The sequence below is a fragment of the Scomber scombrus genome, chromosome 3 (assembly GCF_963691925.1).
Source record: "Scomber scombrus chromosome 3, fScoSco1.1, whole genome shotgun sequence".
Classification (NCBI taxonomy): domain Eukaryota; kingdom Metazoa; phylum Chordata; class Actinopteri; order Scombriformes; family Scombridae; genus Scomber; species Scomber scombrus.
The window spans coordinates 27338394-27350605 of NC_084972.1; the positions used below are offsets into that span (position 1 = coordinate 27338394).

Consider the following 12212-nt stretch of genomic DNA (forward strand, 5'->3'; position numbering starts at 1 on the left):
TCCAAAGCCGGAGATCTGTAATTGCTGCCAATTAAATATACGAAGTGATCGATTCAGATTTCGGATGTTGTGGGAGGAGCGCGATTGTTTATCCCATTAGTCCTGGAGGGTATGTCGTCCATAATTAGGTGCACATGGCTGTAAAAGATAAACAGTTCTCATTGTTTATTTGTTTGGCCTGTCACTCAACATGTAGCACCATGTGGAAAGTTTCCACCCTGTAATGCCGAGCTTCTAAGAATGTCTCAATAGGAGAAACAGTCAGTTTCTCTCCGCTGCAGTAACTCTATACGAGACTCCATGAGAAGATTGTCTAGAATAGATGTTAAGAAAATACTTGAGAAAGTGGACACCAGCATGGAAAATGAGATAGTGTAAATGGGCATCCCCTGGGAAGAGGCAGTGCCAGCTTGGAACATTGTCAGCTTGGGCCTCAAAGAGGATATAGTGTCTTACTTAGCTTGTTGATTTTCTCTCCTCCTGTGTTGGGTTATTTAAATAGAGTTGGTAGTCATGCCCTCCACACCATAAGGGACACAATACAGCTTCCATTACAACACAAACGTGTTTAAATAGTGAGTGATAGATGCGCTTAGCACCTTCAAGCTGTGGTTGTATGCATCCACATTGTCTTGACACACTCCTATTTGATCAAAGAGCTTCCCAAAATATCTTTATGTATTTATTTCATCCCTCAACTACACACTCTCTCTCTTGTTTTTTTTCAGCTGTCCCTTCAGCTCCGCAAACTGTGATCTCCAGCGTGAATGAAACCTCTGTGATGCTGGAGTGGTTGTCTCCTCGGGATTCGGGGGGCCGGGAGGACGTAGTCTTCAACATCATATGCAAGAGCTGCGGCGGAGGCCGGGGAGGCTGCACCCGCTGTGGGGACAACGTTCAGTTTTTGCCCCGTCAGCTGGGCCTGACAGAATCCCGGGTCTACATTAGTGACCTGTTGGCCCACACACAGTACACGTTTGAGGTGCAGGCTGTCAACGGGGTGTCAGATCAGAGCCCGTACTCCCCTCAGTACGCCTCAGTCAACATTACCACTAACCAGGCTGGTAAGTGGGCCCATCTGTCTTTATCTACACTTTATATTCCCACTGTGGTTTTCTCCTCTCCTCTCCTCTCCTCTCCTCTCCTCTCCTCTCCTCTCCTCTCCTCTCCTCTCCTCTCCTCTCCTCTCCTCCCGTTTCTTTTGTTTTTTTCTATCTTTCATGTCTATTTCTGTGCTGCTCCTTTGTCACTTATACCCTGCACAGTACCTCCTCTTCATCACACTCATTCCTCTACAAGCACATAATGCACAGAGCACAGACCTCCACTAAGTCACTTTCTTTCCTCTCCTGTATGGTGATGTATGCAGATTAAGGGCGCTAAAATGGGAAGGAGAGTGCTGCTGATGATGTGACAGACAGGATGTGATGGCCTGCTGGTCTTTACAGCGTGACCTCATCACTGTGTTTTTTAGACTGCGGAGTTAAGAGCAACTCCACACTCAGTCCTCTTCATCTACTGTTCAGTGCTTGGAGCTCTGCACTCATCCACCCACTTGGATGTAGTGTTACATTAGAAACACTTAGAAAACGTAGTAGATAATAAACACAGTATATTGACTATTTATGTATATTTATAGGCGACCAGTAAACTAAAACGCTACTTCATCGATCAGCAAGAGGCCAGTATTTCAGTATGTTCTGAGGCTTAATAAAAAACAGGTTCCCCTCTGTGGCTTTGGTAACTTTATAATCTTTAGGATCTTCTGGAAATATACCTCAAAATCTCCTTCGATGTCTCCTCTGCTGCCGTGGGAGCTTTGCGTGTGTTTCACTACGTGATTGTGGTCGAAGTCACCGCATCGCTAATTATTTCACTGAGGCAGCAGCATTGATTTGCTCTTTAATTGTCTCTATGAAACGCATCATTTGGCGTGCCAAGCTTTGCTCCCCCAAGCACTGATGAGCGGGGTGATTCAGGCTGGGCTTTATCTTTGCACTGGCTTTGCATCCCATTGGCAACATACGTAAGTGCCTGTCATCTCTCATCATCCATCCCCCTCCACTGAAGCCAGTCTTCTATGACTGAGCTACCTAAAGCGCTGCATTACTGTGCGTTTGCTACAGTGGACATATCAGGTTTTGTTTAACTGCACACTCTCACTCTCTCATTACTTTCCCCCAGAATTCCTAACTGTCTAGATGCCCACATGAAAGCAGTTAAATAGGAAGGATATACAAGTTGGAGGAACATTTAAGAGATTTCTTCTCTTAAATTGACCCATTGTAACAAGCTTCAGTGTTTACGGAAATCTGTTAGCATAAAAGCTCTATAAAGTACTCAGTTACAATGCTGAAACTCTAAGTCACACTAAAATGGGGGCTTTCATTCAAACGGCGACCTCTTTTTATTGTCTGTTTTGATTTGAGTCACTGGTGTGGTGGGTTAATGAGGGCCTGTGAGTGCAGTTAAGCGTTGTAATGAGGCCCCTGCCCCACTCTTTCTCACTGGACCACAATAAGTCTGCCACCCCAACCCTTGGCTTCTCTGCTTCCCCTGCCGAGGGGTCCTGGCGGAAATTGGGGGGCTCTGCGCCCTCTCCACTGAAGTGCCCGTCACTTTGGATTAGGCAGCAAGAGCTCCCATCACAGGGAGCTGTGAAAAGAACTAAACTCTTGCTTGCCACCACTCCACCCTTGCACCTTCCCCCATCACCCTGCAAAACCAGGCTCACTCCTGGGACACGGGAATGCAGATTTGTGGTGCTATGCTACAGGGCTGGGGTCACAGGGACCAGGAGCCCATAATTGCATCTGGTTTGTGAGGCTTGGAGGTTACATAAACATCATGTCACCCCTAATTACCTCAGGCAGTTCTGTGCCTCCCTGTTATACTGAGAATGAGAGCTTAAGATAGAGAAAACAAAAAAAACTATGTGTAACTATGATATTTGTACACATACATGTGTGCTAATCAGTCCTGTAGTAAGCTTGCAGTAGACCAGCAAGCTGGAGTGTTACATGAAAGCAACAAATAAGTAAATTGAAAGTGAGTGGTGTGAAAGTGTGTCTCATTTCTCGTGTGGATGGCCAGCGTCCTCAGCTATGACTTGTTGGTGTGAAGGGTCTGGGCAAGGAGAGGGGGTGAGTGGTGTGAGATGTGAACAAAACTTTTTGCCTCTCCATACCCAATCAAGCACCCACCACACTCTATTACCCACAGGGCTTATCCTCCCACTCTGTAGGTGGCTGGCGACAGTCCTCGGTGATAAAGGACGTGATTGCCTTGGAAAGTGCAGCGCTTGATTACACACTGTAATGCCACACAAAAGGAGATGCCGTGCTGAATGGCGTTTGGGTCCCATTTTATAAGCATATGACTAATTCTCTAAAACTCGTATTGTGCACAATTCGCAGAGGCCTTGAAATGCACCTCCAAGTCTTTTTTATAATGATGAGTCACAAGTAAGCCATACTTACTTTGGCTTTGCTCTGTCTATAAAAATGTTACTCTTTGTATGACGTTAAATTTGTGGAGGGAGTGACACAGAGAGTTGCAAATCTGATGCTCTCTGTCAGGGCCTGAGGGTAAGCATCATAGGGCGTGTGTGGGTGGGTGTCCAGGTGTTACAGTGATTTAACTAGTTCTAACAGGTGAGCGCAGGGATAAGACTCACGTATAGTAGATATATGGTGACACAATGGGCTGAGGAGTCAAAAATAAATGTATTATTGCATTGGCACATTACAAACATCTATCTTAATGAAGTTATTGAGTTTTGAAATACAAAATGTTCTGGCATTAGAGTGATCATTCATGAGTGAGCCTACTTTGTATAACTGGATGGATGGATTTTCAATGGATTTAATTTACAGCCCTTTAATCCAAAGTGTTTGGCCAAATGCTGTTTTTGATGTCATGAGTTCCCGACTTGTAAATATTGTTAACATCAACATCCGAATTGCAATTACGAAGAGAAACATTTTTTCTGAAAGCTCTGATATGTCCAACTTGGCACTTAATAATACAAAGATGGCTGATTACCAAACAAAAAAAGGAGGAGAGAGCTCGCGATTGATCCCCTCAACCATGTGACTAGTGGACACAGCTCAAAAAGTTGCTCAGCTTTCACTGTAAAATGAATTAAATGATCTACTTTTAAAGATTTTACTTTATATGATGGGTCTCTGTTTATGTTGTTGTTGTTATTAGTAATGTTGGTAGATATATATAGATAATCTGCTCAACCAGTGAGATTATGACTGTACTTATGTGAGTTGGGATGGTAGGTTCTAGTCCGATGAGGCTGAGAAGGTGAAAAGCTGCAGTTTCTGCTCTATTGTAGTGGAAGAGTAGGTATAACAATAATGGTTAAGTCTGTTAAGTGAAACAGCTAGAGTGCCTCTCGTTCTGAGAGGTACTTCAAGGAGAAACTGAATCACCCGAGTACGTACGTCATCTCAGAGCACACATTTACCGTTTCAGACCAATTTCCACCCTCTCCTTATATGCCCCTCCTTCCCTTGGTTCTCTTCATCCCTTTACCTTAGTTGGCTTAAATTCATCACTGTATGAAGTGAAAATTGTTACTGAAACCACATTCTCACCATCAAGTTTAATCACATCTCTGACAGCTGAGAGGCAGTATATGACTTTGTCCCTAATACACTTCACACTTCTACATCCTGCCACTCAGTCAGAGACTCATGGTTAGATAGACACACACAAACACACAGTATATAGTTTAATGTATCCACATACTGCACACACATGTCAGCGGGTGTTTGATTTCAGGTCAGCTCTTTCAAGGCTGTGATTAAGCTTCCAATAATGTTCGAATGCCTGCTTCTCATTAAAGACAGCTCAGGTGGAAATTGCAGTCATTGCTATATGTAATTAATTTGTGTGTGATGCTTAATTTATGGCTTACAGAATATAATTAATGTACACTTAATGACACTGTATACAGACTAGACTGTTAAATTATGAAGACACAAACAAATAATAGCTTACTAAGGATATGACTGGGAGTTATTTGCTAGCTTTACACTGTAGAGCTGCTGCATCATCGATTTTTAGTGCATAGAAGATAGATTATCGCCTATCTGAATGCAAACTATCATGATATTCTGTTAGAAATTTCAGCATTGCACAACAAATAAATTAGATCTTCATATATACCCTGTGTGTATGCCACACTGCAGTCGAAGGTTGCTTCGTATATTAAATTCCAGAGGACATATTTGTTTAGGCATTTCATTAACTCAAGGTGAGCTGTGGCATCTGCTGCTAATGTTGTGGAGAAGCAGAGGGACTCGATTGGTTTCTTATCAGGTGAGCTGGCTGATTGTGGAAGTGAACCACATTACTCAGAGAAGGGGGAGGGGTGCATCATTTTCATATGGTCTGGGGAAGATTTATGACTTAATATTGTCTAAATTGCCCAGGTCTACTGTAACCAGGCTACTGGGGACTTTGCTGCTCCACTGGGCCATGGTGTGAAAAGCACTGGTGCAGAGCCAGGTGGGACTGCCAGGATATGTCAATACACCAGTCAGCCAAATCTGGCTATAGGGCAGTGTCCCCAGTTAAAATAAATACAGAATCCATGTGGTCCAATTTATGTGACATGGCATTTTTGGTTGATTATCTACACTTATCTTCTCTACTTTCATTTAATTTAGAGATCACATAGCTTGCAACGAGCTAGTTAGTGCATAACATTAAACTTTACACAACAGTGCATGTTATTATGAACTGGGAGACGTGTCTTTTATCAACGTTTCCTAAAAATTTGCTTATTTTAGTAGGTGATGTCCTAAAGTATAAATTGTACCTACAGTTATAAAATAAAACAATTACTGGCAGCCATAATATCAGCAAAACTCAGCTCTTAATAAGTGAGAGCGTAAAGAAAAAGAGGCTGAGAGACATAGAGTCAGACAGGGACCACCAGTATACATGGCGTGCAGTGTGACAGTGACAGAAGGTGTTAAGAAGGGCACATATGGTGGGTGCCAGGGTAGGTCAGCCAGGCAGACAGACAGGAGGCCTCAGCGTGCACCTGGAACTCAGTACTGACAGAGCTTTGAGAGAGTGCTACTCTGGTAGTCAGCCAGCCAGCCACACATACACCACATTCATGCCACTGTTGATACCGAGCAACCTGTTTACAAAGATAGATCCAGGCAAGCACTGCGGCAGAGAGAGAGAGAGCAAGATCAGCTTTGTGATAAAAATGTGTGGTAAGCAGCCTTCAGGGTTGACGGTAAGGTTCATCAGATGCCTTTAAATATCCTATGAATGCAATATGAATTTAATTATGTCTTCCCAGAAGACTATTAGCACATGGATTGTCAAAATTAGTTAACTAATTGATCTTGTTCATAAATCAATGAGTAGCTATGTGTTTTTTCTGGGTACATTATACAGATCTTCTCCTCCAGGATGTGATCTGTAGGTTTAAGGCTGTGCAGGGAGGAGAGGAATAGAGTATGCACATCGCCTGCATATAAATCTAGGTTAAAAGGCCACAATCTTTTGGCCCAGTGGGCTGTAAAAGGGAGCATAATGTGAACATACAATTAATTATTGTTGAGTGCATTAGAAATGCCTGAATAATTGACCAGACTTTAACGCAGACATTTATTTACTTTTTACATCCCAGAGAAGGATTATGGTGATAATTAAAAAATAAATAAATAAAGGTGATGCAGCAAAAAGGGGTCATGACCCAATAAGCACAGTGTTTTTCTATTAATCTATATATAAACTCTAGGAGTTAACTTCACTAATTAAGAAAATTGATCTACTCCATGATGAACACAGTGGCACTCCCCTTCCCATGTCTCTTTAGACTTTCTCTTCCCTCTTCTTCTTTCTCTTCCGTTCTCTTTGCCAAACAAACTCTGAAGTTCAAATTCCTGTGGTGACATATAAGTATTCCTTTTAAGGCAGCAGCAAAACAGAGTTGTCATTGTCTGAATGACTGTCTTGCCGCTGTCTGGTCTGAACACGACAAGCTGTTTCCCCCTGCTCCTACTCAGATGTCACTAATACCTCTCATTTTTTTAATGTAGCCTGGATTCACTAACAGAGATCGTGCGATCTGCATCCACCATCATGCTCTTGAAGGTTTTATGTGTAAATTGGGGTCAGGAACTTTATAAGCGGAGATGATCTTTTATAATCCTTGCTTTTGTGTTCCACTCATTGCAGAAACCTCATACTGTGTAGATAAGCATGATTTCAATGTTAAGCCAAAAGTCAGAGCTTCACAGTGAAATAGAACTAGAGCAGATGTGCTAGATGTAATTTCCACATCTTGTGTGTTGTAAAGATGTTACTTTGAAGCAGCTCCATGGATAAGAACTGGCGTGACAAGCATCTTCCTGTGTATGAATTTTTGTTGAATGTGAATGAGCATGAAACAAGGCACTGCTTAAAATAATACTCAGATAAAGGGCACGTAGTTCCAAATTTGTCAAGAGGTTTCCTCTTTGACAAAGCCAAACTCCTTGTACATACAGAGTTTATATTTACTTTTATACTGTAGATGTACTTTTCAGTATTTGAGTCCTCCACTTTTATGCATTAGCACATATTCTCATTTTTCAACTTTTTCCATTTTGTTGCTGTGGCTGTTGGGATATTAACATGGACTGAAGCACATCAATTCACCAAAACACCTTCCCGAAACTGTTATTCAACTCTGTTCTACTCATGTCAGCATTCTTCTGTTTTTGTACTACCGATGTAGCTATTAACTCGATAAAACAAAATATTTTCGCAATGCCACTGACCAAATCAGAGAAAAAGGAAGGCTGCAGCCCACACCAGCCTTTCCACCATTGTAGAATATTGACATGCATTCTGTGGTTTGTGGAGTTTTTCTCCTCACTGATGCCAGTTTGGGAGTTGTTTAAATGTAGAAAAGCAGCTTGCTGATTAAACAGAGTCCAGTTTCCTCCGGAGCTGTGTGAGTCAAAACCCTCATTCCACATCCCTGTGGCGGACAGCTCAAATATTGTGTGTGTTCAGCCCAAATCAGCCCCAAGTGACTTAAGGTCCACGGTAGATCTGTAAATACTGTAAAACACAGAGTTTTTGAATTAAATTGTGTTGTTACAGTATATCTTAAATGTTTTTTATAGAACCAGATATGGCTGTTTTGTCCAGGTTGGGAGTCCATTGGGGGAACTGTGCAGAAAAAGGAAACAAATATCTCTAAATGGATGTTTGAGAATGCTTAAAAATGTTTTCTGTGTTAAAGGAATCTTTACAAGAACTAAAACCCAGAAAGATGTTTGACAATCACATGACAATTTTTTGGTTTGGTTTGGTTTTATTGGTGTTGACATCATTCTGGTGTATTATTAAAATACAACATATTACTCTTTGTCAGCAACAGAACGATAAAGTCCTAAAACCGCCAACATTCATCAACACAGAGACAGACATCAATACTGCGGATGTTGTTGGTGGATGTTTTGGCTGCTTCAAGACCCTCCACCAAATTCCAGGATTCACTTTAACTACTGAGGAACCATTTTGATTTCATTGGAAGCCCTTATGCTATTAACTTTTCTAACAACAGTACATTTTTTACCACAAACAGTGATGTTTTAAAGCTCAAAGTATCTCAAATGGTCAAATAGCGCAGATAGTTTCCAACACAACCCACCAGCAGAGAATCTGTAAAGGATGATTTGACTCTCTTTTTTTTGATTGTATGATAGTTAGCTCAGTGGTAGCGAAAGATTTGTCTCTCATTTCCTCTCCAGCATTGTCTCAGCACATACTTATCTGGGTTGTATCTCCGTCTGCAGATTTGCCCACTTGGCTTAGATTTAAACCCTAACCTCTGCAAGCATCTGAAAACTCTTCAAGCCCCTGAAGTGCCTATTTTAGAATTAGCTTATGGTGTGTATATGAGTGTATTATAGTCCCCAATCTTTTCCAGTACAGATGGTTTAAAGCTTGATGAACTGAAATCTCACTTTTGTAGCTTTACTGCACTGGAAAATCTTTATAGATGTAAAACCCACAATCCTTTGCAGCTGGGGAAACAGGGCAGGCTGCCAGCATGCTAAAAGTACATGCAAATACGGGCCTCTCCCTTTAAGACGGCTCGATGCGATGCTCATAAATGGACGGCAGTCGAAGAGAGTGGAGCAGTGGCAGCCTGTTTGGGAGGCTGTCTGGTAGAGGACCAGCTGGTTTGGGCCCTTTGGGAGAGATTGCGATGTGGGGAAACCGATTTTTACAATGAAAAGGAAAAGGGATTTACGAGCCCTGACCTGTTCTTGCTACCTCCCCCATCCTGCCCAAATCATAGCATTGCTCCCTGCACCAGAACATCTAATCAAATCAGAGCCACATGGGTGCAGACACATTTGGATGTAAGAACGATGCAGATAAAAGCCTCAAACATATACTTTCTTGGAAACATATGAGTTACATGCCAGCAAATGTTGAAGATTTTTTATTTTTTCTGTGCTTTTTTTGTTTGTTGGACTGATACAGATCCAAAGAAAAATGTATCAAACATGAGGTGGTGTTGTCTCTTGCTATCCAGAAAATAAGTCTTCCGCAGGAAATAAAAGCCATTACTTTGATTGCTGTGATTCTTCCACCCCCCATCCCTCCAAACACGGCTCTATGTAGCACTCACTGTCACTGTGGGTGCCTTTAAATCCTGAGGCATCTGAACGACCCTCCACTCCTGGAGGTTCGTCCGATGAGGGTGTCTTAGGCATGGGGACCCATGACTGAGCCCCATGCTGCCAACCATCCACAGTGGTTTCACTTCACCAGCCTTGCTTAATGAAGATGCCTGTTACCCAGCATTCCTTAGCAAGGAACATGGTTGTAGATGGGAAAAGCCCACCAAAAGGGTGCAGCAGAATAAAAGATAACAGACATAAATTAATGTCAGTGTGGCTGATGGAAGCCTCATTTCTGCGCATGTGTTCACAGATGGATGCCCCATTAAATCGACGTTGGTTTAAATGAGTCAAGGATCCTTGTACACTCCATCTTTAATTGATTAGGGTAGTTACTAGGTGTTCAAACATAACAGTAAAACATCTATTAAAGATGTTGAGCAAAACAGAGCCTTTGTATTCTCTATTTCTGGGCCAAGGCCAGAGCGTCATGCTAGAATAGACTCCAAAGCTCTGTCTTTCATATCAGGCTGAGTAATAATGTGGGGTCTGAAACCCAATTCAGCTGGGGCTTCCCATCCTTTCACAATTAGGCAATGTGATATACAACCTTGAAAGTTTCAAGTAGACCCCCCAGGCCCCAGCATATTCACTATTTAATTTGATTGCCACTCTGATTATGTCTGAGCTATTTGCAGGCTCGGATATTTTTGAGATGAAAACATTTAAACACTGTCTGTTCATAATGGAAGTGGTGTAAAATATACTCCAACACTGTGTATTGCATCAGGGAAATGTAACACCTTGTATTTAACATCAGTGGTCATTAATGTATTTCACATTATGTGAATAAGATATTTTATCACAAGCGCACCACATGGCCGAGACTCCTCTGTCTCTGTGTTACCCCTCTGTGGGAAATGGGAAACTAACAAAATACTTCTGTTAGACACATATTCATCAAGGCCATTTATCTTTCCAAATCAGCCATCTAATTTAATTATATAAACTTACAATCCCTGTCTTTGTCATTATAGACGCTTCATTAGTTTTAAGAACGTGAATAGAGCATTCACTGAGAAAACCTATAAATAAAGCATCTAGTGAAAGTAGAGTTCACCCACTTTGAAAAAACTGATCTGACTTGACAGTTTTCGATGAGCTGGCTCAGTATATGAGTATGAATGACTGGGAAACTTTCTTACATCTTTGTTTTCAATGTATAATTGTCTTTAATGGAGTGTAATCCACATGATTTTAAAATAATTATTGTAACAACAAAGAGAATGGTTTAAAACAACAGAAACATGTATTTAGTGGCATAACTCAGTGAAAGATGTTGACACAATGGAAAGTATAAGTTAGTAATGAAAGAAAAAGTAATGAAAGTATTTACTCAAACCTTTAAATTATAGATTAACTTGGGGGGGGGGGGATTCTAGGTAAACTTGGAAGATTTGGAGTACAATAGAGACTTGTAGATTTGGAGTACATAAATTAGATGTACGAAAATGGCTTTCATATGTGGATCAGTGCTGTAGGCCGTACTGCAATGAAACGTTGACTTGGCATACTGCTACATTCCTCAGTCAATTGGTGGAACGTCAGTTTAGCTTGAAAAGCGTGTACAGAATTGACTTGAAATACACAACACCGCTGGATCGCTGTTTTCTCTACATGCCAAATGTTTCAACACTTTTTGTTTTTTCGCTCAGTATTTACCATCGCATCGATAGTCACGTCTTCCTTTAATTTAATCTCAGTTTGTTTTCTGTTACACCCCCCCCTTATCGGTTTCTTTAGCCGAGACATGGCGACTGCCACCCCGCTGTCTGGAAGTTGTCCTTTAGTAGAAGAAAACCACAGTGTTCTCCTCCAACAGCTTTTTATGTTGGCATGTTTCCATCCTCTGTACATGAATACATGAGCTGCCTTTGTTTCTTTGGCCCTGTATCAGGTTACTAGGCATGGCTGCGTGTGTGTTTAATGGAAATGCTATGCAGGAAAAGGCCATGTGGCAGTCTTGAATATATGTACATCCGTAATGGGATACTCGTGAGTTCCTCTTAGAGTAACTGTTTGCCTTATTAGGCTGTCGTCTTGTGACTGCAAACAAATGGGTGAGTACAGTGAGATGGGAGAGATTCCTGAGACTGGTGTCTTGACTGTATACATTACTGTATCTCCGGCTCCAGGAAAGGAGCATGATGTATGTGCGCTGCAGAGTCACAAACCATCATGGCGTAAGTGCCTTCCTGAGATGAAATACAGACCACCTATTTATTATCTGCTGGCAGCAGCACATGAAGACATACTCAGTGCATTGACCATCACTGTTTATATGAGACATCATAATTTGCTGCCTCAGATAGATGCTTCTGTGTGGGTCAGAGGGCATGTAAGGCTTGGTTGATTAGCTGATGAGAGTGAGTAAGGTTATAAAAGAGACTTTTTATCATTGGCTCTGAGTCACTGTGGTCACGTATGCACTCTATTTTCTTCCCTGTTTCAGGATAGTGTTCAAAAAGACACGTCAATTTGTTACTC

The 12212-nt window shown here is 41.7% G+C and overlaps 1 protein-coding gene across 1 annotated transcript in view; it reads left to right on the forward strand.

Annotated features, from left to right (window-relative positions):
• The window catches only part of ephb2b (eph receptor B2b), a 125489-nt gene that overhangs the window by 92330 nt on the left and 20947 nt on the right, over window positions 1-12212 (forward strand). Inside the window, exon 5 of the mRNA XM_062443860.1 lies at window positions 729-1064. Coding sequence (XP_062299844.1) covers window positions 729-1064 — 336 coding nt within the window. The remainder of the gene's footprint in view (window positions 1-728; window positions 1065-12212) is intronic.